Source organism: Scophthalmus maximus, chromosome 6 (assembly GCF_022379125.1).
Source record: "Scophthalmus maximus strain ysfricsl-2021 chromosome 6, ASM2237912v1, whole genome shotgun sequence".
In the NCBI taxonomy this organism is placed as follows: Eukaryota; Metazoa; Chordata; class Actinopteri; order Pleuronectiformes; family Scophthalmidae; genus Scophthalmus; species Scophthalmus maximus.
The window spans coordinates 18777044-18801984 of NC_061520.1; the positions used below are offsets into that span (position 1 = coordinate 18777044).

General features: G+C 42.6%; 1 protein-coding gene across 13 annotated transcripts in view; it reads left to right on the forward strand.

Annotated features, from left to right (window-relative positions):
• The window catches only part of slc2a9l2 (solute carrier family 2 member 9, like 2), a 105096-nt gene extending 87878 nt beyond the window's left edge, over window positions 1–17218 (forward strand). For 8 of the 13 annotated variants that reach the window (XM_035630513.2, XM_035630515.2, XM_035630508.2 and 5 more), the window contains exon 13: window positions 811–1383. In XM_035630513.2, coding sequence (XP_035486406.2) covers window positions 811–1050 — 240 coding nt within the window. In that variant the 3' untranslated portion in view covers window positions 1051–1383. Of the gene's footprint in view, window positions 1–810; window positions 1384–13092; window positions 13246–13638 lie in introns of those variants that run through there. The other 5 variants (XR_004793375.2, XM_035630517.2, XR_004793374.2 and 2 more) reach the window with 3 other exon arrangements.
• Window positions 17219–24941: the final 7723 nt, after the last annotated feature.

Below are 24941 nucleotides of genomic sequence, written 5' to 3' on the forward strand. Positions count from 1 at the left end.
GAAATACACTCAACAGAGGAGTACAGTGGCCGAGGCTAACAGCAGTGGTGATGTAACCACTGAAATCAAAGCAGTAAGTGAGTTCCTCATAGAGGTCATGGTTGTTTGGACACTGTATTTCTGATTCCAGGTACATTGCACTACATTTCGAGTTCCATCCCGTTAAAGCGAGGGATTATAGGGTCAGTCAAGTTTCTCTGTCTGATGCAAAATCTCTCTCTCTCTCTCCCTCTCACCCACACACAAACACACACACACACAAACTCTCTCTCCATCTCTAAATCTCCCTCCGGGTAGTCAGTCGGTGTATTTTTAAATCTGTCACTAATCTCTATTATTGGCATAACACACTGGACAAGGTTTGCATTCATACTTTGGGCACTGCCATATAGTTGAACGCACAGACACACACAAATAATCTAAAGTGGAAAGGTTCTCCACATTGCACACCTCAAAACAGCTTTTCATTGGAAAATTGCGGGGGGTGGGGGTTAGAATGTCCTCAGAATGGCACAACAGATGCCACAATATGTCACTCTGGAGTTGGAGAATTTTGGATGGCTGAAAAATGATAGCATTTGGCTCTGTGGAAGCGGGGAGGGTTTGGGGTGGGGGGCAGTAATTGTCAAATGGTTTAACTTCTTAAATGGGGGGGTTTTCTTAAAAGCATTGCTTCATATTTGATGCAGCAATGATGAATTGTGTTTACCTGTGACCTTGAAAAGAGTGAAACTGTGATGTCAGTTCATTTTCATCCTCACTCAGTGTTGATCTGTCTAACTCCTCCCTGTTTGGTTTCTCTTTGTGCAGGAGACGCTGGAGTCCTTTGCCTTCCTCGTTTTTGTGGGGGTCTGCACCTTGGGATCTCTCTACCTCTATGTCGTCCTCCCTGAAACCAAAAATAAAACGTTCGCGGACATCAGCCAGAGCTTTGCTAAGATCAACAAAATCCCTGCCGCCTTCCCCAGCCATGAAATGGAGCTTGCTCTGTGCATCAAACCGAAAACAAATGACAAATTCCAAAATGTCAAGATAGAGAGTTCCTTTTAACGGAGCGAACCACACCAATTGCGAGGGGAAGCAGGTTTGAAACCTAAACTTAAAATATTTGTACATATTTATTTTATCACTGTGATTAGTTAAAGAAAACCCAGGCTTTTTGGTAGTTTTATTTTTTTGGTTTACATTTCACATATGTTATATTAATTATATGGTTGAGATATTTAGGAATATTACATTATTTCAGGGGCTTCACGATGGTGTAGTGGTTAGCACTTTCCCCTCACAGCAAGAAGGTTCTGGGTTCGAATCCCAGTTCAAACCAACCAGGGCCTTTCTGTGTGGAGTTTGCATGTTCTCCCCGTGTATGCGTGGGTTCTCTCCGGGTTCTCCGGCTTCCTCCCACAGTCCAAAGACATGCAGAATGGGGTTAGGTAAATTGGAGAATCTAAATTGACCGTAGGTGTGAATGTGAGAGTGAATGGTCGTTTGTCTCTGTATGTGGCCCTGTGATAGGCTGGCGACCTGTCCAGGGTGTACACCGCCTCTCGCCCAATGTTAGCTGGGATTGGCTCCAGCCCCCCCCCCCCGTGACCCTTAAATGGATAAAGCGCTAGATGATGGATGGACATTATTTCCGTTTACAGCAATTAAAACAATGTAACACACCAACTGGATCTCATGCATTTGTCTTATCAAAACACAATATTAAACAATGATAAAATTTCGGCAAACCCTGGAATGCTTAGGTCATTAAACAGTTACAAAAGGAACATAAATATAGGTGTGGGGGGGGCTCACATGAAAGTGAGTCTCACTACAATATTAAACCTAAACCTGCATCAGAGGATGAGTCGGTGTGAACAGCTACATTGCAAGCCAGAAAGACCAAAACAATCAGCTGAAAGACGCTAAAATGATTCACAACGATTAGTGGAACTGCAGAGTCGGAAGTGTGACTGAGGAGAGACATATTTCGCAGGATTATAACCCCTAATGCTGATGCCTTGGTCAACTCCCTAATATAGCCGACAGGAGGGAGAGAGCCCACGTAGCGGAGTAAAGCTGACGGGGACAATCTTTTGGAGCCTCTCCAAGTCTGATAGGAGCCGAGGCTACTTCCACCAGATGGCGGGAGCCAGCGGAGGAAGTGATCTGAACAGAGGCAGACAAGCGTGGCATTGGCTAGCAGTCACAGTTTGCTCCACAGTGGGGTGTTCGCCACATTTCAAAGTCCACTGCCTAGAGGGGCCTGCGTCACACACTCTCACATAGACTCACACAAGTGTACGCAGATGCACACAGGTGTGTGTGTGCGTGTGTGCCCAAGTATTTGAATGGCATTATAGAAGATAGGTGGATATATTTCAATGAATCATCACCTTCGGTTACCACCGCGGCGCATATTCCTGTTTTACAAAGTGTTGTCTCATTACAGCATGTTGCTCTCGAGGAGTTATTCTTCTCAGCAGCGTTAGTCGTCGGTTAATTGACAGAACGGCTTTCTGGTGATTTCTGATGAGAGAGTAATTATGTAACATCATATATGCAAAGACAAAATATGATGTATATTTTAATAGGGTGCACTATATGGTAATGCTGCAGCTGATTAATCACTGCCTGTCCAACCTCTTCAATATCCTCGCTGGAAATTAATTAAATATTCTGTGTGTGTGTGTGTGTGTGTGTGTGTGTGTGTGTGTGTGTGTGTGTGTGTGTGTGTGTGTGTGTGTGTGTGTGTGTGTGTGTGTGTGTGTGTGTGTGTGTATATAACTATAGCAAATAACCAAAACTCTGCAGGTGTGTCTGTTCAGCGATCAATGGGCCACTTTGCGTCTTTGTGTCTTATTTGTCTCCATCAGGTTGTCAGCTTCGGCACTTGAACAGTGACTAACAAACGGGTGTCTTTGCTCTGTTCATAATGCAGAAGGCTCCATCAGGTTGTCAGCTTCGGCACTTGAACAGTGACTAACAGACGGGTGTCTTTGCTCTGTTCATAATGCAAAAGGCTACCTCACTTTAGTAGATCACAATGCAAAGTACAAAAAGAAAGGATATTTATGCTCCATAAGGTTTGCAGCAGTCTCACACTATGCAGCAACATTATGCAGCATCACCTGCATACTTTCATCACGCCAGCAAACGTCCCAGCTTTGACTCCTATGTAGATTTTGATCATAGTCATGGGGAAGTGTCAGGACTCAAATTTCACTTTAATCATCATTATGACAATTTCCCACAATGTTTTTTTTTTCCTTTCTGTCTGCGCTTAGTCACAGCATGTGGATGTTGCACCTGTACATCATATCCTGTTTCATGGAAATATAGATAATATATCTATCATTAATTAGTCATTTATGATCTGATATTTACATGCACAAAGTCACATGAGATGTCCCAAATTCCAATAATAAACTAGAAGATGCATATACACACTCTCAGTGACAGATTTATTTCCTTCACCATGATACAGTATTTTCTTGGAATTCAATATTAGAGGGACAACACTTGTTGCAAACACCTGTTGCATCGCGGCCTCTCATGCCTGCATCTTGAGGCTATTTGCTCTGTATATTCGTCTTCTGAGCTTCTTTTGCAGTCTGACCAGAGAGTTGATCATTTGAACCCTGTCACCCAGCAGGAAGGCTTGAGGGTATCCTTGGCACTGTGAGGATTTCAACTTTTTTTTGTTGTTGTTGTGGCGACTGTAGCCTCAAGACCTTGGTTGATAAAACAGGGATTTGGCCAAGGGGCCCCTCAACGGCCAGCTCCATTAGAAGGCTGCTGTGCCCGAAGCATCTGCTTTCTCCTTCAGTCTCAGTGGTGCTAGTTTACCGCAAGTACTTTAGACGCTGTCAGATAAATATTGAGACACTTAATGTGTCTGGGAGTTTGATGCTGTGTGTTTAAGGCAAGTGAGCGTCTGAGGTGGAGGAGGAAGACGGCGGCCAGTGCTTCAGTGGATTCATCTTCGTGGTTAATTAAAGTTGACTAGGCTAAATAGAAAAGCACATTGTTTCCCTTCATTGACAGCTGTGATAGCACGAGAAACTCCCTTTGATAAATGTCCATAACGCAACATCGGCAAAGAAGTGAAAAATTTATGGTTGCATCCTGTTGCTCTCGTCCGGTTCGGCACAGCTCAACCGTGGTTTGGTGAGCACAGCTGCAGCCTTTAAACACCTATAGCCTAATTCTACACTTGAATTATACCCACACCTCCCTTGAATAGCGAATCGTTTTCCCCAAAAGTGAAGCCAAAACATCTTGAGCCCCCCCTGTAGGCTAAATACAATAAAGATAAAATACCCCCTCCATGTCGGAGGGGGAATGGGGGCCAAACTATTGGCAAATTATGTTGTTGTTATCGCATTGGTATATAAGTGATAATTTGCTGTTGAGTTTGAATCTAATTAGCTATTTGATGCTGTAAAAAGTGGGATTATGATTGACAGCTGTAACTGACTCGTGATTGGTCAGAAACATGAATGTGGTGTCAGGCTGAATAATTCAATAGGCGTTACAACTCTTCTCAGCGCAGCACACTGAGGTTTGCATTCACTCACTCGGCCAAACATGACAATTCTAATTTCCCTTTAGTACATACGGAGTAGTGACCAGGACCTCGGGCCTTCTTCATTTCACAAGTCTCTTGTGAAGACCAGGTGAAAGGTGAGCGGGCTCCTCACCTACACTCGTACAACCGCGGCTTTCAGCACGTATAGGCTTTCACACAGACGTTGCCCTATTACGAGCTCTACAAGCTTAACAGGGTCACTGGGAGCCAAAGCCAATACTCCTTATTGTGAGAGCAACATAACATCATTGATCATGTATGCATTAGTTACCATGGCAACAGACCCCCTTCCCCCCATTACAGAACACCAACAACCCGGGGCAGGAAGGCAGAATCCACTGCACCAGTTCACGCCCGATTGACCTTGTGTACCATATGGGAAAGTCAACCCGGGGAGCAACATGGCACCTCTCACCTCTGCGCTAGTAGAAGGAGCGGGTCGTCACAGTAATGAGCCAGTCTTGCTAATGAGCATGTCGCCATCGGCGCACAGCACTGCTGCTCTCTCAGCGTAGGAAACTCTAAGACGCGTCAACACCAAGACCTCTGGCCAGCAGCAAAAACACATGTCTGTGTATCCAACCTACTCTCAGCGGGCACGAGGGAGGTCCTGCGATGTGAAAGACACAGGCTGCCAGTGGCCACATGTGTGAGACGTCAAGCCTGTAGGCATTACCTCCACTCTGGACAGTTTTGAACGTCATGATGTGCATGGAGTTAGCCTTGGATAATGGTCGTCAATAATGGAGCTTGGGGGAGGGACGGGGAGAGCGAGAGAGAAGAAAACGACTGCTGCTACTGCCGTTGTAATGTCGCCATCAATAGATCTTCAATATGTTTGTTGTGTTTTCTGACGGAGTTAGATGAGATGATCGATTTGAGTCTTATGGAGCCAACAGCCAGTTAGCTCAGCATATATTGAATTGAATTGAATTGAAAATGTGTTTATTCCGAACATGTAAAGAAAGACAGATATAGAAGAGTGATATTCAAAAAACAATTAAAGCATATAGCAAAAGAAACTGTCCAACACTTGCTCATGTTCGAAAAGGGGTGAGAAGAAGATTAACTTTTTTAATCTCACCCCTTCTCCCCAAGTAATCCATCTATAATTAATAATTAATCAGCTTCCTTATTGATTGAAATCTAAACTTTAGTTAATATAACTTTTATCTTTATCTCTAAATTCATTACTAATATAGTTATCCTTATCAAAATATACATTCTTTTCAATAAAAATAAATTCATTACCAACTTCATGTATCTTAATCGTATTTTCTAGTTATCTTATATTGTCATATACAAACATAAAGGGTAGGAGAAATTATCAGAGTCAAAAAATGATGTGGCTCACAAGTAGTGATCATGAATACAATAATGAAAGTGTTGATCCTCTCGTTTAACACTCCTCCAGAAAACTCAAGTGCATATCCCAAAGTGACCTTTTGCATTAAGTGTTTTGGTTGCTTAGCATTATTATTATTATTATTATTATTATTATTAGCCACAACCTCACTCCTCTCCTAAACTTTAAAAACTGTAGTTGCAGATACAAAAGGTGAGCACTAAATGAAAATGTGGGACATTGACACTGAATGTAACCATGGGATGTTCATTCATGTCCATTGCAGGACGCCAAACTCATGCGACATATAATGTGAACCTGGGGCAGACTTGTAAAATCTAAAAACGTGAACACTCCCCTTGACCCTCTGACCATCAGCTGAAGAGGCAGAGGCCTACACACCAAAAGCCATTAGATATTATTGCTGAAGCCAGCAGACTTTCAGCGCAACGCTTCACATTCTTGGAAGAGTAGTGGCTTGTAGGGACACACAGTAATGCAATTTCTCCCATCTCTCCCTGGTACAGTTTATGTGGGGGCACCTAGAATAACTAGACAGTCAGTCAATCCACTTCTTCCTAGAATGGAGCTCTGTGGCACCCCGTACCCCAGGCAACGTTAGAGAGGATGTGAATCCATCAACTGACACCTTTTTGACAACTTATTCCTTGAAGACGACGCCTACTGTCTTCACGTGACAAGGAACGAGGTCATGGCAATGTCATAACACACATTTTGTCGTGATATCCTCTCTGGACCTAAGCATCATCTCCCTCTGATTTCATTTTTATTTGTCGATTTAAATATTTCGGAATCGGATATACTTAATTGATCCCTGGAGGGAAAATGAAACAGCCTGCATGCAAAGTCAAGTCATGCGCATTGAAGTTATTCCCCCCTTTTTTACTCCCTTCTTCCTATCCCATCTGCCAGTTGCGGTACATTTAATTTCCATTTCTGCGTTGTCTCAATCAGTCGGTGTTGCCCCCAACACTCCGGTCCTGCAGAACTGACAGGACCGGAGTGTTGGAGCTCATTAAGAACAGACAGAATCAATGCAGGTGGCTGAACTGATTTAATGCTTGAGCGATGTGGCAAAAGAGGAGGTGTGTGTGTGTGTGTGTGTGTGTGTGTGTGTGTGTGTGTGTGTGTGTGTGTGTGTGTGTGTGTGTGTGTGTGTGTGTGTGTGTGTGTGTGTGTGTGTGTGTGTGTGTGTGTGTGTGTGTGTGTGTGTGCGTGCGTGCGTGCGTGCGTGCGTGCGTGCGTGCGTGTGTGTGTTCTGTTATAAGAGTATGATAAGTTGGGGCCTGTTGAATCGTGGGACAATGGCAGTTCATTACTCAGAAGCTATACAAATAAATTATAGTATGTTTACACATAACCATCGACACCAAATGACATGTCATAACTTTAGATTTAAACATGATTAAGCGTCATTCTCAATATTTATTGTTCTGTCGTCTGTGTTTCACTGAGGGATAATGAAGGCTGACAATGTCTTCTCCGCCTCACCAGTGCACAAATGCTTGTAGATGAAAGTGGGTTGTGCTGACCCTACAACTGGCCCTGCAACACTGCACCGAGTGCAATCACCCACCGGGGCCTTTGGTTGATGAAGTGTATATGTCCAAGACTGTGTGTTGTAGTCAGTACTTGCCCCGTGTTAAAGTTTAGTAGTACCTGACCACAGAGTGTGACGCTGTCAGAACTAGTGTTAGGGATTGTAACACATGATTGTAATTCTGTGTTTGTGTGTGATGGGTGTGTGGTCTGGACAAAGTCCTTTTGCCTTGGTGTTATGGGAAAGGTCACACAAGGTCACACATAAAGTACATACTGTATTGTACTACATGCCACAGCGGAAAGTATTTGCTGTAAACCGCATGACGCCACCAATGTGGAACGTCCAAAACAATTAAAGTGTGGATAATTGTGCCAACCACCGTCTCATTGCAGTTGTTTTTGTCCTTCAACGGTGCAGTGGCTGCTGCTGAAACATCTATGACAACGTTAGAAGCAGAAAGCAGGAGAAGCCAATTATTACGTTCTTTATTTAATATTTCACGATTATTTTCCTACGTTGCAATTTTAGGGCCCTACTTGGCTTTGTGTACTTAAGTACATTTGTTATCTGGTTATTGTTTTGTGTTGTGGAAGGGAGCAGAAAAATAATTGATTGGGTCAGGTTCCTTCAAACAAACAAAAAAAGCCAAACAAAATCTAATTTGAGAGGCATGCGTGCACTAGATCATCCATGCGCCAATGTATCAGCATCAGTTTATACTGTATGTTGATTCATAATTACAGTACAATAGCAGTTGAGAAACAGTCACACGATCACATAGTTTATCCAGCAAAGCTTATTGACAAGTTTACTTTTCAACTAAAAATATCCCCATTGAGACATATCTTTGTTGAAATTCCATTTATTTGTCTGTGTTTTGTATTTACGTCGAAAGATTAAGATTAGTCACTACAGTTTTGTCAATACAATGGTAACCCCCCACCACACACAAACATGCGCGCGCACACACATACACACAAACACACTCACACACACACACACACACACACACACATACACATATACACACACAGAGCTGATGACCCTGTAAGAGGATGTATGTCTCAAACTGCCGCAAAAACCTCAACTGTGATGTATATTCAAAAATCCCATCAAAAGAGTGTATAAGGAATAAGGCCAAATTCACAATTATCCAAATTGAATACGCCGTTTACAAGAAACTCCGAGGATCATCATTGTCCGAACAATAGTGGACTGTAAGTGTGCGTGAGAACTGGTTGTGTTGTCCTTTTTGAGTTTGTGTGGAAGCAGGTGCAGCATGTGTATTGTGGACTGTAGCTGCAGGAAAAGCTTGTCCGCGCAGTCACGAGCCGCTGACCTGATGTAGTGGAGGATTACACAGACATGGCTCAGATGTGCCCTGAAATAGAACATCGCAGTTTGTGGTCGCGAAAAACCCAGAAATAAGTGTGGCATAGCTACTGTCACTTGTTTTTGTTTTGTACAATTTATGCTGAAAATGTGGTTTTCAGTTCACATGAATCCTGCTTACTGTACCTGCATGAAAGTAAATGACGGCCAAATTATGAGTGGCGCCGTGTTATCTTTTGAAACTTGTTTGCAAATATCATTATGATTATTACATTCAAAATAATGTGTGTTTATGATCAACTTAATTTGACTTATTTTCTTCTTGCAAAAAATCCAATGCGAAGAAACAATCGGAAATATAAGCAGATGCTAAATACCAGGTTTTGTATCACTGCAAAACGTAAGGCTACTTTATTGTAACAAATCTCTATTTAAAGTCTGATACTGTATATCACCATGAGAGGCGAACTAGTTACCAAACAGTCTCTTTCTTAACACATCCAGCACACATGGAGCAACACCAGCATCCATTTGTGTTTGTGTCCACCTGATACATTTAAGTTTCATATTCACTCTCCTTTTAGAGGCAGTGTCGGTTTTTCATAACTCCTGAGGTAAATAACGTTGTAATTATAAAGGTGATAATTCTTTTCGGATTCATTCACACAGACACACTACTACTGATGAGTGCAGTTTTGAGTAATGTAGTCATGTTATTATTATAGTTATTATTTAGTTTAGGCGTGTCAGCTTTAATAAGCTGAAGGGATAACAGAAAGATTCTGAAGGTCCTGGCCGTGGTAAACGGAATGTTTGCTTCTGTACTTGACCTCACCGTCATCCTCATTTTCAAGTGAAGCCACGTTCCATCCTACTGGAGGAGAAACAGTGAGTATTTCTTTTTTCCAGGGTTCTATAATACACCATAGTAATAATCTCGGCATTGAGATGAACAAGGTCACCTCGGCCTAGTCCACATTATCTTCTATATTTAATTTACTCATCTCGTTGTTGAGGGGAAAGTAAATATGACAGCTCTTTTCAATCCAACCATTGCACATGAAGGAGACGGCCATTGGACCTGTTTCTCTCCCATGAGCTATTTCTGTCTTCCGTCGGGGCACCGTGCGACGTGCTCAGGTTGTGACATGTTTGTTTTTGCCTGTCCTACCATATCTTCTGACCCACTTATCTGAATGAAGTGGCGTCTGCAATGTTTAAACCTTTCTACATTTGCGGGTGTTTAATAATTGATATCAATATTCCGAATACTTTCTTAACTCTACATAATGCAATCATGCACTTTATGCCAATAAAATCCAATTCATGCCCACAGCTGTCAGGCATGATCAGTCTCAGTCTGTGAGCTCCTGAAGGTAAGCGTCTTAAACTGAATTAAACTAGAGACAGAGACAAGTGTTGCTTTAGAACTTTTGCTTTTAAAACTATATGAATAAAATAAAGAAAAAACAGTATTTACTTTTATACGAACCACATTCGAGTCAGCAATCTCTTTAAATGAACCCGATTCAGACACCCTGTTTCAGAGTCAGACAAATGCATGTGAGTCAGTGTGGGGGTCCGTCGCAGAAACATAACGTTCATTTCATGAACACCATCTGTACAGCTGCTGATTGCAGCAACCTACAAAACAGGAGGTTAATGTGGAACTGGGCCACCTCTTCTCTTCCAGGTCCACAAATAGACTGGCTGATGTTCAGCCACAGCGAGTCTCTCACTCGCGTTGCCCTCTGAATTCTTTTTCCGAATGCCCAAGCATTTTTATTGTACCTGCGTGGAAGATGCTCTCGCATGCACGCAGACCGGAGAGCGTGCGGAGGGATTTGATCAGTTAAAACAATGATCACAAACTGTCAACATGTGAAAACATCTCCATTCAAAGGCCTCAAATTGTATTAGGGAATGATCCGCCTGCCGGAGCACCATTTGCCTGGGAGCTCTCTCAGTAATTACACGGGATTAGCCTTTGTGTACAGTACAGGCTTAAATCCCTGCAACATGTGACGTGCCCAAAAGGACAATGATGTGGTCTCAGTTTTTCTTGTAAATGCTCTCCAAAAAAATACTCCCCGCGACTGTTTTTTTGTGCAGCATGTTGTCAGCGACTCCTTCCCCTGCGAGACGGTGTGATATGATTGAAGGCTACAGAGGAGCGAGCAAATTGACTTTGTCGATGAGTTCTCTTGTACTAACTAAAGTCGTATTTACGCTCACTGTTTGTCACCAAAGAATATTGAGTGTATCCTTGAGTTCGAATAAAGGCTTTAAAAATAAACATATTTCAGTTTTAATTACATTTCTTATTTTTTTAAATACTGTTTTGATAACATCCATCTTTGTTGCATATTTTTTTCTTCTTTGCTGTGACTATTTCTCCCAGTGATCAAAAACTTCACAGGGTGCCTTTTTTATCCCCTTCCATCTCCTCTTCTTATTCTTGTTTAAAAGCACAACGACAAGAAGGTATATACTGTATTAGCAAGGGACAATGTCAGCCGACACCTTATTTTAGGCGTAAATCCACTCATCTTGACACCAAACGCGCTTTCCATGATTCCTGTGTAAAAAAGGTATTTCCTTCGGCAATGCAATCTAGTTCAGGAGTTAATGCCCTGAACTCCGAAGCGGTGACTGGCAGCTCAACACCGGGTAACAACAGAGAGAGAGTGATGACATGGAAATGTGCCTGGAAGAAGGGGAATAAGAACAGATATTAACCTGCTGCACTTTCTCTTTATCACTTTACAGGGAATGGCAGCAGTGTTTTTTGTCTCTCAGGTGGAATACGAATGTGGCAGCAGCCGAGGGGAGATAGAAAAAGCATACGGCGCTGTGTAATTTTTGTCTTGATCAGGGGTAGATGTCATTAAAATATATCACCTAAACCATCATCTAAGATTAAAAAGAAACAAGCACAGAACGTCACATACATTTTTTTCAGAAGCAATTACAGTGCAGTCGACTTTTCACCAGGCAGGCCCTTGGGAAAAGCTTCTACTGTATACTGACACAACCGCACAATGGATGAAGGAACAGACTTAAATTAACCACCTTAGACAGGTTTATATAGATGTTTGTCTGGGCTGCATGATGACTATACGAGCTTTGGAGTCAGTCTGACAGCTTTTCGTGGCACTTCTCTGATACGAACCTACTGACGGTGAGCTTTGACTTATACACTTCCTACAGGTCTCAAGGCACAGTGAGATGCTCTGGTAGATCTTTTATATTTTTATCTGAGTTCCTTCTAACCAGCTGCCCTCCTCTCTGCACGCCACCTTCTGCAACAGCACGTTGTTGGTTATACTTTTTGGACTCTCTCAAGGAATCAGGCCTTTGCAGCCACAACAACATGAATGTGTTGCCATGTGTTGATGCTGCAGCAGTATAGACGGAATCATCCATGAGTCAAAGGAAACTAGACGTTCTGTTTGGTTTTGTAGACATTATGCATCTCATCCAAAGAAAGTCTTGGTCAGTAGCATAAAGAAACGTTGTCACCAAGAAGAAGAATTTGGAAAAGAAAAAAACTAAACACAATCTGTGAACGCAAAAAGCTCAATATGCAACCAAGCCTGCAGGAATAAAAGCAACACGAGACCAGGTAGATAACGTCTAAGGTTTTGCACCATTGTCCTTGGTAGTAGATTTTTCTAGAAGACACATCATTAAAACGGCGCAGCCCAGAATCTGTTCATACCAACTGCAACTGTTGAAGCAGCAATAATTGTCCTTTTACTGCACAAGACAGTTCAATGATTAGGGTTATGACCAAAGAGTCAGATGGCTGCGTATTGTTCAGCAGAATCAATGGGGACTGGAAATACCCATTATAACTCATGTGAAATAATGTGTCCTATGATATGAATAGACCGATTCCTAGAAGACTGAAGGAAGACTGAAGACTTTCTTCAGCTTTTATTCGTTCAACATTGTCCCAAAAGTTTCCTCAAAAACATTTTTGCCATTACTGTCACTCAGTTGGTGTGTTGTCCAGGTTTTAACTCGTCCCTCTGTGGGGCTCTAGTGCATGACGTCGAAACCCCCGCCCGCCAAACAATGTGGAGTATTACCAAAATACAATTTCTCCAGAAGAATAGCAGAGTGATCTTTGAAAATGGATCCCGCCCCAGGGTCTCTATCATTCCGCGGCAGGGGTTCCTTTTCTAAGGCCGAGACTACATCAGCATGATTGCTTTTTCCGGCTGCGTTCTGATTGTGTTTCATCTGAGCAGATGCTCTCTTTACCTGCAGGGGACTTTCTTCAAACCAGCGACAAGGGGAGTTCTCCCGAGCATCATGGCAGAAGGCGCGACGGTCAGATGACCTCCGCCTGCCATGTCACGATGACAGGTGGCGTCAATACAAAATGCTGAAATGGCACTGCATATCACCGCACGTCTGCAGGTAAGTTATGCTCTTTTACTTAGCACTGCTGGTAAAAATGAAAATTAAAAACTATTTATAGAGGGATAATGAGGGAAAGAGAACATTGTCCCGTTACTTCAAATGCAGGTCTAATATTGATTTGTGCGCCATGTTACTCACGTGTGCTGGGTCATATCCATTTATGAAGTAGCAGTCATTATAAAATCCATCTCTGGTATTGATTGGAATGCTTTTGCAGCCAATTTTCTTCCAAAGTAACAAACTGTCTGTGCTCGGTCGGTGCTCGGGCCAGTCGCTGTGCTCTCTGAGGAATTAAAGAAAAGAATGTTTTCCTTTTACGTACACTTCCTGCACATTGGAGGTTCGCAAGAGCTGGAACAGCAAAGTCACATGTTGTATGTTTTTCCACAGACAGAGCTCGGTGGCCCAGTGTTATGCACCGCGCTGCAGGATGAAAAGCCTATTAGGAGACTCTCTCCGAGTTAATTCGGCCCCGCTGCTCCCCGCGCCGCTATAATGAGAAGTGCCTCTTCACTTAACCTCAGAGAAACGCTGACACAGGCAGCTCTCGAGCCTCGCCGGGGACCGTTTCAGCTCTGAAATGGGCGTTCTTTGAAACCTGGCAAAACTTCTGTGAAAACTTAAAGGGTGCTTGGCTGAAACTTTTTTTCCACACCGACAGGAACTGTCGCCGCATAAGCAGCTCCCCGCAGTGTGCGGTGGGAACAACTTCTTTTTTCTTCCGGCAAAATGTCTCTTTAATATGCCACCTGTCTTGATGAGCTTTAACGAGATTTTTTATTTGTATTTGTATTTTTTTTTTTTAGGAGCACACGCAGCGAAAAGCAAACACAAGTCTTTATTGTCTCTGTTGCCGGAGCTCTCAGGCTGCAGGGTGTTTGTTTTAAAGTCCACAGGAGGAAATCTTTTTACTGGGGCGTCTCTGGAGAGTCTGTGGCCGCAATGAATAATAGATGAACTGTATTTCTGGCTTTGTTCGGATGGAAAGATAGCAGCAATTACATGGGCCTCTGCGGCGGAGGGTAGAAGAGAAGCTAACTTTTGCTAATAATAGCTCGGGAGACGATGCAGTATGTCAAAATCCCCCGCCCCCAAAAAAGGAAACGTGTTGGCAAAACATGGCAAACATTTGATTATCAACCATTAAAAATCTATGTATATAGACCAGATGTGGAAGCAAACGTGAGGACTTCCCAGAGTGCACAGTAATCCCCAGTGATGAGCTGGATAACAAATGGATACTGTCATTGATCTACATTTGACTGACGAGTCCAGTTTGTGTAAAGATCCTTCAGTGGAGAGAAGGAGGGACGGTCTCTTTCAGGGATACAGAGGCGACTCTTGCTCAACCAGCCAGTCAGAGCTCTGCAGCTGAGGATGAGGGGGAGAATGGAAAGTAGCGGACAATTAACCTCTGACTTTCTTTAGAAGGGAATGACGTGTTGAAGTGAAACGCCGCGAGCGAATGCTGTCGACTGTCTGCGAGATGGTGAATGAAAGGAGAGCTCAGCTGTCAGGAGATTAAGAGACAGATATTTAGAACTGACTAACCAAGCGTCCGGTTCTCCTCATTTCCTTTTTCCTTTTTTCTTTCTTTTAACATGTATCAGGTGATTCCAAAAATTGAGATTTTTACAGAATCATTATTTCTTTGCCTATATATATATATATATGTATATATATTTATATATATATATTTATATATATATTTATATATATCTTGTGAGGTCTATGTTTAAAATGTTTCGTAGTGAAGGGCGACTTGGTCCTGCATCCAGCAATAAATTAAATCCATTATATTTATATATATATTTATATTTATCTTGTGAGATCTATGTTTAAAATGTTTCGTAGTGAAGGGCGACTTGGTCCTGCATCCAGCAGTAAATGAAATCCATTAGGAAGAGCCCCTTCACCAAGATGTCTTATTTCACTTTCTGTCTGTCTTCCAGCTCTGAGGATAAATGGGGCATCTATAAATAAGCAGACGGAGCTGGTATTCAAGACAGGCTGAACGCAGGTCTGACTCCCGCAGGAGAATCCAGACCGTCTGGAGATCATCGCACGTCTCCCTCAGTCTCATTGAGAGCTCATCTAGAACAGGCCCAAGGCACAGGGTGAGACCTGGGATTGACGCTGTTTGAAGTCGGGGGGTGTTACAGCGGAGCAGAAGTCGCAGCGATGGGAAGATACTGGGGTTCAGTGCTTGGAGGCTTTTTATCCGGCGGACTGTAAAGATCTGTTGGTCCGGGGCATGAGAAAATAACAGCTGTAGGGAGTGTGGACAAGCAGAAGTTCAATCAATAACTTCAAGGAAAAAAAAAAAAATGAATCTTTGAGGTGAGATCTTGTGAAATGAAAAAAAATTAATTCAATGATGATATGAAAAAGTAATTGGTTGGCATTTGGGGAAATGCTCTAATGTAAAACGACACATATATAATCATCCATATTGTTCAGGTGATGTTCTGAAAAGCAGCAATCCTCTTTTCATCTTTTGGAGCTCCACCTATTAAAGGTAGCTTGCATGAAATTCATAGACAGTCGACAGACCGCCGCTACCAGATTCTATCAGCCCTGATTAGTTCTTTATTATTGGCTCTTTAACATTGTCATCAGAAAACGATTGTCATCAGAAACATAAAATCAGTGCCCTTCTGATGGCTCCGTGTAATCTGGCTGAAAGTCTGAGGCTGCATGTCTCAGGTAAAACAAAAAGTCAGCATCCTCACCAGCTCATGACGCATGTAGAAGTTATGAAAAGAAAGTATTTGATGGAAACTATAGAAAAACATACATGGGCAAACTAAACTGAGGTTATAGTTGTGCTTCGTGGTTCATATGTCCAAAGAAAAGCACACCTTTTACGTTAAAGTTACAAGAGAAAAGGACGAAGACGTACTGAAATTTGGCAACAGGTTCGACCCGGCTTGCTGGAGTGTCAAGGAGTTGATAAAGTTGCCCAAAGCTCCGATACAGTTGCATCCAGGAGCAACTCACGTGCCGTGAATGTCCTGGCCCTCGTTGGACCTCAGTGTTAAGTACTGAAACCTGCAAAATAAGATAATCAGCTACCCCTAGCTCCCAATACACTGATTGGTCTTGGAGGCACAGGCGCATGAAGAGGATCCCCACGGATTGCTTTAATGGCTCTTCTGCTGTATGAAATATGGATGTGTTGGACTGACCGACATCAGGTGGGCTGTTCGGAGGGAAAAAAAAAAAAACAGCTAAACGGCGGATAAAGAGGAGAGATTCCACCACGCCCAGCCGAGGGCTTACGGAGGAAATAAAGAGGACACTAACTAGCCCCCAGCATCCCGAGGAGCTGTCACATTAATGCAGTACACTCAGACAAAATGTTCAGAGTACATAATTCCCTGGCCTCTCCAGTTTCCTGGCACTGCAGTGAGAGAGAGAAAACAAATGTAAAGGGTTTCTTTAAAGAGCAAGCAATCACCAAAGGGGATTGTTTTAAATGTGGAGTGTTGCACCAGGGGCATCTGATAACAGCCCTTTCAGATCTTGAGTGTTCACATGTTTCGCCCTGTGTGTGTGCGTGCGTGCGTGTGTGTGTGTGTGTGAGATGATAAGGGATCATAAGGGATTTAGGCCATTGTTTTCTAGGTTATACCTAAAAGCCTCCTGTCTGTCTAAAACACATTTGGATTATTTAAAATATTAGCACAAAAATAAGTGATCATGTGTCTCTCTCTCTCTCTCTCTCTCTCTCTCTCTCTCTGTCTGTCTCTCTGTCAACCCCCCGAAAATGCAAAAGAGTCCATATTGCCCAAAAATAAAAATAAAAATGATGTCGATTTAAACTCATTAACAACGATCTTTGAATTTTCCTGTGAAGGTAAAAATGTCCATTATTTTCCCATTACTACTGCACTGAATATGTCAATCAAAATACATGTGTGTATGTATATATTCCCTATTGATTAAATGTTGAAGACTCTCAGTGGAATTGTGCGATTGGCCTCAAACTATTTCTTGAAAGCAAAACAAAACCACTCTTTGTCACTCGGGCTGCCTCATTATCTCGTAACGTCTGGGGAAATCACATTAGTATTACAACGCACCAGAGGAAGCGTAAACTGGTACACTCGGTTTATGTTTTGGTTTTTTTGTTTTCGATGTGGTGTTCTCCATGAATTTTTTAAAGAGGTGCCCGTCTCACTGACACTGGATCCTGCGGTAAAGTTTAGGTGGCGACGACTGACTCGTATTCGTTGTAAAAAAAAGAAAAAAACAAGACATAAACAAAAACAGTTCAAGGTTGTTAACTGTTGTTGACTGAACAATGGAGCCCGTTCAACTCTTTCCATTTATTGCGCCTCTGATTTATTTTAGTCTCTTTGTGGGAGATGCTAATTTTGTGCCACGCTGGTTATGTGTGAAACGCTGGCACAATGCATTTACGTGCTGGCACGGGGCACCAGAACAAAGACCCACCGCAACACAATGCCTTCTGTTGTTTTGCAGGATTTAATGGCGCAAACATGCATACACACGCTCGCACAATAATCTAACCAACCAGTAATCCACAATCAAACAATGAATCCATATGAACATTTGCATGAATGGTGAAAGAATGGCAGGAACAAGCCTTGCCTGTTCTTACTAACAATTGTCTGATTAGCCATTTGTGTATCCCGAAAAAAAAATCATTTTTTTTCGGGATGAATTTTGCTTCAGGCTTGGTTTGTCTTCACTGTACATGAGTGGATTTAGAGTGTGTGTGTGTGTGTGTGTGTGTGTGTGTGGTCTTGTCTGTCTAATGTGATGAAAAATGTTTTTTTAAGTCTATTTTTATATTAGACAGACACAGCAAACACAACTACCCCCCCCCCCCCCACACACACACACACACACACACACACACACTCTAAATCCACTCATGTACAGTGAAGACAAACCAAGCCTGAAGCAAAATTCATCCCGAAAAAAAATGATCTTTTCCTTTTCATCACCCTGAGCCAAGTTGCTCAGGAGCTGATTTGACTCTGCACAGTAAACATGAGGCTGACCTTTTATAGTGAAGTGAAAACGCTGGAGATTAAAAATTTGCAATGCAAATTTCAACCGCAGGGCCCAGTTGCATGACTGTGAAGGACACCTACAATCGGCTGTGAGAAAAGTAAAAACCGATCCAAATTGTATTCACATTCCTCTCATTTATTCTGCCTGTGGCCGGCCCATCACAGCTCCTTGACCGATTGTTGTTGTCGGCTCAGCCGTTCAGAGCCCGGGAACGGCCAGTTGTCGCTTAATTTCCACTGCATTGATAAAAAAATTGTTTGTATAATTAACGGAGACTCCTGCATACTGAGCTTTTCACCGTTGGAATCTCTGGATATAATGAGCCTTTTCAGTGCATGCACAGAAATAAAAAATAAAAAAACTCTCCCCATCCTCATGTCGCTTGCAAATTCCCCAGGATTGGAGGAATATAAATATGCTATTACAGTCTAAGAGCCATCACTTGAATGACAAGGTGAGCACAGGGGCTCTTCACATGCGCATTTAGATTTGGAGGATTTCCGACTAGATTACTGGGAAGCAGGTGTGATCTTCAGCTCACCCGCAACCCCCGCGCGCAGTGCAGGTGGAAGCATCTCTCGGAGCATAGAGAGTGTCTCCGAGCTGCCAAGGAGGCTGTGACTGAAGTTCACTCTCTCACACTCTCAAAGACAACTACTGCAGGGAGGCTTCCAGGTTTTTTCCTTTTGTGACCCAACATTTTTCTGCTCTGCTTGGCAGAAGTCGCACCTGCGTTCGTGCAGCAGTGCCCAAGCAGATGTCACCTCCTTGTTTGTATTGGGAAAACGGAAATTTAGCACCACGGGGCGACTGATTAGCTCAAGAAAACGAAAATCTACACACTTTGCACTCAATGAGTTTCTGCATTAATTAAAAAGAGCTGAGTGACTACAAGGTGGTGAGGTAGTTATATATGACTTACCTCAGAAGAGTATTTCAGTTGACAGGGTGTTAGGGTGTGAGTCCAGGGCTGGCCCCTTGAACGTCCTGGGGCCCCCCCAAAAAAAGCAGATGGGTTTGTAATTATTAAGGAAGGAATAAACATTACTCAGATTGCAGGCTGTGACAGTGTGAAAAGAAAAGTGTGAGGAGGACACGTCCCCTTAGAAAAATTGTCAATTCTCTTCCATTCCATTCAATTTTGAATCCCAGCGTTCTTTATCTCAAGGCAACTCACATGGTAAAGCCTCGGCCTTACAGTTTCATAGAGAGATCACCCACTGACTGAGAAATGTAAGCTCTGTGTAAAATCCTACAGTGAGGCAAGTTCCTGCAGAGGATGACATTACATTACTATGTATCCAATCTTTTTTTTTTCAAATTTCCATTTGATGAAAACTGTAAGTGTGCAGAAGAACCATTTTCTTGTATGATTGCTGCTATTTTCCCACCCCCTAATGTGACACGCTGTTTGTTTTCTGACGCTGATGCATTTCAGTCCGATGTGGCCAGTGACGTCCTGTGACTGATGTGGAACTTCACTGACCCTTGAGACTCTCCGTTTGATGAGAAGCTCTTATCTCTGTCAACACAAGGCCCGCAAATGAACAGCTACATGGAGAGGTTTTTTTGAACAGTCTTGTGTGTCATCAACAGTAAGAATGATGGTTGGACCACAGCCCGTGTGCGCACACACACACACACACACACACACACACACACACACACACTCTGATAGATTTTCTTTTGTCTTGCTTCACGCTTTTCTGTCTTTCTTTCTTATTTCAGTCGGAAGTCAGATTCTGTCCACAGTTGTACAACAACACTCGCTGTAATGATGTATGTCCATGCCTGCTTTCGGGTCGCTGCATCAATCCTGGTTTTCCTGCTCCTTCTTTTCAACCTCTCGAAGAATTGATCCATCCATTGAGTCGAGGGGTGTGCGCTCCTTATCTCCTGTCTTTATTGTCTCGTCCACACATTGTTCACGTATCACTCCCGGGCTGCTAGAGTATGTGGGTCAGTGTTACTTACTTGAGCTGTCGGGTTGCCTTGGACGCCACCTGATCTTTACAGTGGACATTTGGGAAATAATATGCTCATGCAAGTGTAATTTGAGTGGAGCGTCCCCTGCAGCCTGTTACCAGTAACCCTGTAAGGCTGCAGGATGCGGCGATGAAATGGCGACCGCAGACAGAGGACTCAGAATCTTCCTGCTCTCCCGTAACCTTGCGGCCTACTTTCAGTGAGACAGAAACTGACGCCGCCTCTTTGGTCGGATTGTTCACACAGGTTCAACGTGGGAGACAAACTTCAAAGCCAGCGAACAGTGTGTCGCGTGTGATTACATCACAGATGGTCATATTTGAAGAAAAATGCAGAATTTTGGGACTCAAGGTGTGATAGCAGTGAATATTTGAAGTGAGCTATGACCTCTGGTGTGATCCTGCATATGAACTAGCGCCAGAAGAACTATTTAAGATTATGCAAAGAGCTGCATGTTTTGTCTCCTTTTTAATTAGTTTCTCCCTCAAATATGTACATATTTTAAAAAAGACTTCCGTTTAAGCAGTCATCAAAGAACGGGAGCAGAACACTCGGCTCTTCAACTGTATTTGCAATATGCTGATAAAAGCAATGTTCTCAGTGTCTCCACTGCTGAATCACCACAGTATGCAGAACCCTGCTGTTCAAATGAGCCAGGAATTCATCGAAATGACCCGTCCCACAAAAGCAGCGGTTTTAAACTTAGCCGCACTTCAGGAACCCTGGAGGAGACTTTAATTCCCCCCCGGTGGCGACTGGCGCAGCCCCGGCCCACCGTTTACACAGCAGCGGCAGTAAACAGATGAGGTTTCTTTTCATTCGTTGGCAAGAGCAAACAAATGCCACTCATTTAGGATGTGGGATGTGAAAGGATAATTTAAATTATAATGCTGATTATTACTTAGTGATTACTCTAAATCTATTGTAATCTATCTATTGTTGACGTGCAAGACGTGAGTGGAAAAACATACCTTTTTTTTTATTTTTCCTAGTTAGTTTCATAAAACTCTGGCAGGTGATGAACTTAGCTTAGCATAAAGACTGGAGGAGGGCAACAGCTTACAAGTACTTGTACATTTTAAAATTAAGATAGCATCTTAATTTCACAAACAGGGGGGGGGGGAAGTGTAACTAAAGGTCACTGCTCCCGACTGCTGTTTTTTCTACTAATAGTTAAAGCACATAATTACTTTATAGATTGAAAAAAATAAAATTAAACATTTCTCATTTAGATTGTGTTTTGATTGATTTGTTAATCTTTGAGTTGTTGTCAGTTTGAAGTTCAGACAGAGGCAATCCGCAACTCTGCGAACTGATAACATTAAATTACGTAAATTATGTGCCAGGACATAAATACATTTTTATCTACACCCGGTTCCCCGCTGCTCATGTTACCGCTCTTGCTCTGGAGAACATTAGTCACTCTTGTACGGTGGGTCAGTCTTCATCTAATTACAGGCCGCTGGAAACAGGATCTGGTAGGTGATCGCACATACAGTACATGGACACATGCGCCTGTGCACGCATCGTCGCCCTTGAACTGAAGTTCACTCAGAAACACACACACACTCACACAGAAACAAGAGCATGGTGTCATGTTGGGTCACTGTGCAGCTGCAGTGTGTCTCGTGGGGACTGCTGCAGAGGGCAGGAGTTCAGCTCATGACAGTTTACATAGCGGGTGATAGACAGGCGGTACATTATATTGATGGTTTTTCGCTGAAGCACAATCAACTCTAAGTAAACTTAAAAGTTGCTCTCCCGTCAACCACCAGGTCTGATTTAGTTTCATAACTAACTCTTATGTTTGGATATATCCATCAATCGTGAGTGTTGATATCCCATAGAGCACTTTATAGCTTTACTTTTTACAAGCTTATGTTTAAGTGCAATATCACACAGTGGAATAAAATCACAAAATATCAACTGAAAAAACTCTGGTTACGATTAAGAGCTTGTTTGGGAACGGTGGAGGAGCCCAGGAGAAACAAAAGCTGTGAGCATATGGTCGAAGAGAAAATAATCTAAAGGGAACGAAAGAAGCAAAGGCCCAAAGAATATCAAAGCGTCCACTGTCAAATAAGCTCACAGAAACATGAAGGAGATGATCGATGCGAAAGCTTTGAATGCTCGAAGGATGCAGGAATAAAAAGAGACCAAAATCTGACAATCGCTGACATTGGACGAGAGGCGGGGTTCACCCTGGACAGGTCGCCAGCCTATCGCAGGGCCACATACAGAGACGGACAACCATTCAATCTCACCTTCACACCTACGGTCAGTTTAGAGTCTCCCATTAACCTAACCCCATTCTGCATGTCTCTGGACTGTGGGAGGAAGCCGGGGAACCCGGAGAGAACCCACGCATACACGGGGAGAACATGCAAACTCCACACAGAAAGGCCCTGGTTGGTTTGAACCGGGATTCGAACACAGAACCTTCTTGCTGTGACGCAAAAGTGCTAACCACCATGAAGATTAGTCTGTGAGCAATAAACATCATATTTTAATGTTGCTACTGGTCGGATAAAAACATTTTACATTACCTAAAAACACTTTGGCGAGACAGTCTCTTCACTTTCCCGGCTCAACGAGAGCATAAACATGCAGGGTCATCTTGGAGCATCGGTTTTCTTTTACGGCAGATTTCAGAGACGAGCGCTGGCACATTGGAATAATGAGTATTGCATTACAGCAGTTTGATGCGCTGGAACGCAGGTGCAGAATATGAGCAGGATATTGTAAAGCCTTGGTTTAAAAAGCCAGACACACCAGTGATATTTCGCTAAAGTCCCGATACATTCACAGATATTGTACAGATTTGAAGGATCATTCATCTCCACTCTTTATTGCAGAGAGTTCGATGTGAACATTGAGTATATCCTCCTATCTGTCCACATGCCTATTCAAGGAAGATGCCTTTAGCATGAAGACAGGAAATCAACTTTAAAGCACACTGATTTACACATTCGATATCATTTGTTTAATCCATACAAAAATTTTGAAAAATAAATATGTAATATCCACAATCTACATTTCATTTTCACAACTCATTATTTCTCCACCATTTCAGGGGACCATTGCTCAGGGGGTAGAGCACAAGGTTGGCAGTTCTACCGCGGCTCCCCTGAACCCAGGTTGTGTCAGTGAAGGCATCTGGCGTGAAAAAAAAACCCTAAGCCACATTAAATATGTAGATGGTGAGTTTCTATGGCGACCCCTCATGGGAGCAGCCAAAAGACAAACAATGTTAAAAATCCACCATTTAATCTATTGTCACTCAGTAGACCTGCATGTTATCATTAACATAATTTCAGCATTATTTTAACATTATCTGTGAAATACTAAATACAAAAAAAAAACAACAACACAGTTATGACATGCTTCGGATCACCAGTCGCAGGTTCAATATCCTTGAGCAAGACACAAAGACCTTCCCTGCAGTCCACCCATTGTCTCAACAGCAATGCACAATTTGTCCTTGAGGAAGGGGAGGAAAAGATTCACCTTTGACATGAGATCGCAGTTGTTCAGTTACGATCCGAACACGGGTTAAGACTAGAAATAGCATTTCAATCGACCAGATAATTCAATCTCCCTGACAGATGTTGGCAATTGATTAAAAATCTAGTTTGGACCGTTCAATTGATGAGGAGAGGAGTGAAAAAAACGCTTGACCGCTTGTCAAGTCTTTTTATGTATACAGCACATTTAAAAACACAAAATGTCTAACACAATACAGTGGACAGCTAAAATATATATATATATAAAAGACTGAATACAAGGAATCACAACAAGAGGCGAGGGAACTCAGACTGCAAGGGAGTAACTGGAATGTCAATTTAAACTGTTTGGCAATCTGTGCAATGCTTTAAAAGACAAAACATTTTTAAAATCAATACTGTTTTTGAAGGGAGCAAGAAGGAACCTGTAGTTAAGCACACAGAAATAAAACGGGCAATGTGGAGTCTCCAGTTATCCTGGCTTATTCTCCCCGTGACCTGCATGTCTTTTGGACATGTCTTTGGACATGCAGGTCACAGAGACAATATGCTCTCTAAATGTGAGCAGACCTTGCTGACCACTGCACAATAGGTGCTGCCTATACGCCCTGACGAGCCGGAGGGGCCACCGGGAGCAGATCTTGGTTGGTCGTAGCAATTATTCGAAACAATAACTTTGAAAGGCCAAAATGGAAAGTGGTGACATGTGAACAGCAGTCAAACATCAGTCAGTCGGCCCTAAGCGATGGATAAATGCAGTTCGCAACGGTGGGGCGATGACCTACGTCGCCCATGGCCGATATGAGGGGCGTCGGGTTCAGATTAATCTGGCAATATGCATTTTAATGTCAAGTGTAGGGATTCATCAAAAGCCATTTTAAGGCCATGAATGGATTTTATTCTGTGTATGAAATAAGTAAAATTTGTGATTTTGAGGAAAATAAATAGTTTTTTGGGGGTTTAATCAATGAGGACATTTAATAAGGTTCCCCATAGCCTTGGAAGTAAGGCTGCTGTAGGTCACTAGTTCTCCAGACGTGCTAAGCAATTCTAACCTTTTTGAGTAAAGAAAAACACACTTCTGTCAATTCCTTTCAATTTATCTTTATCAAAAATCCACTCTACAAACCGTTAAAATGCTAAGTACCTCTCATCAGA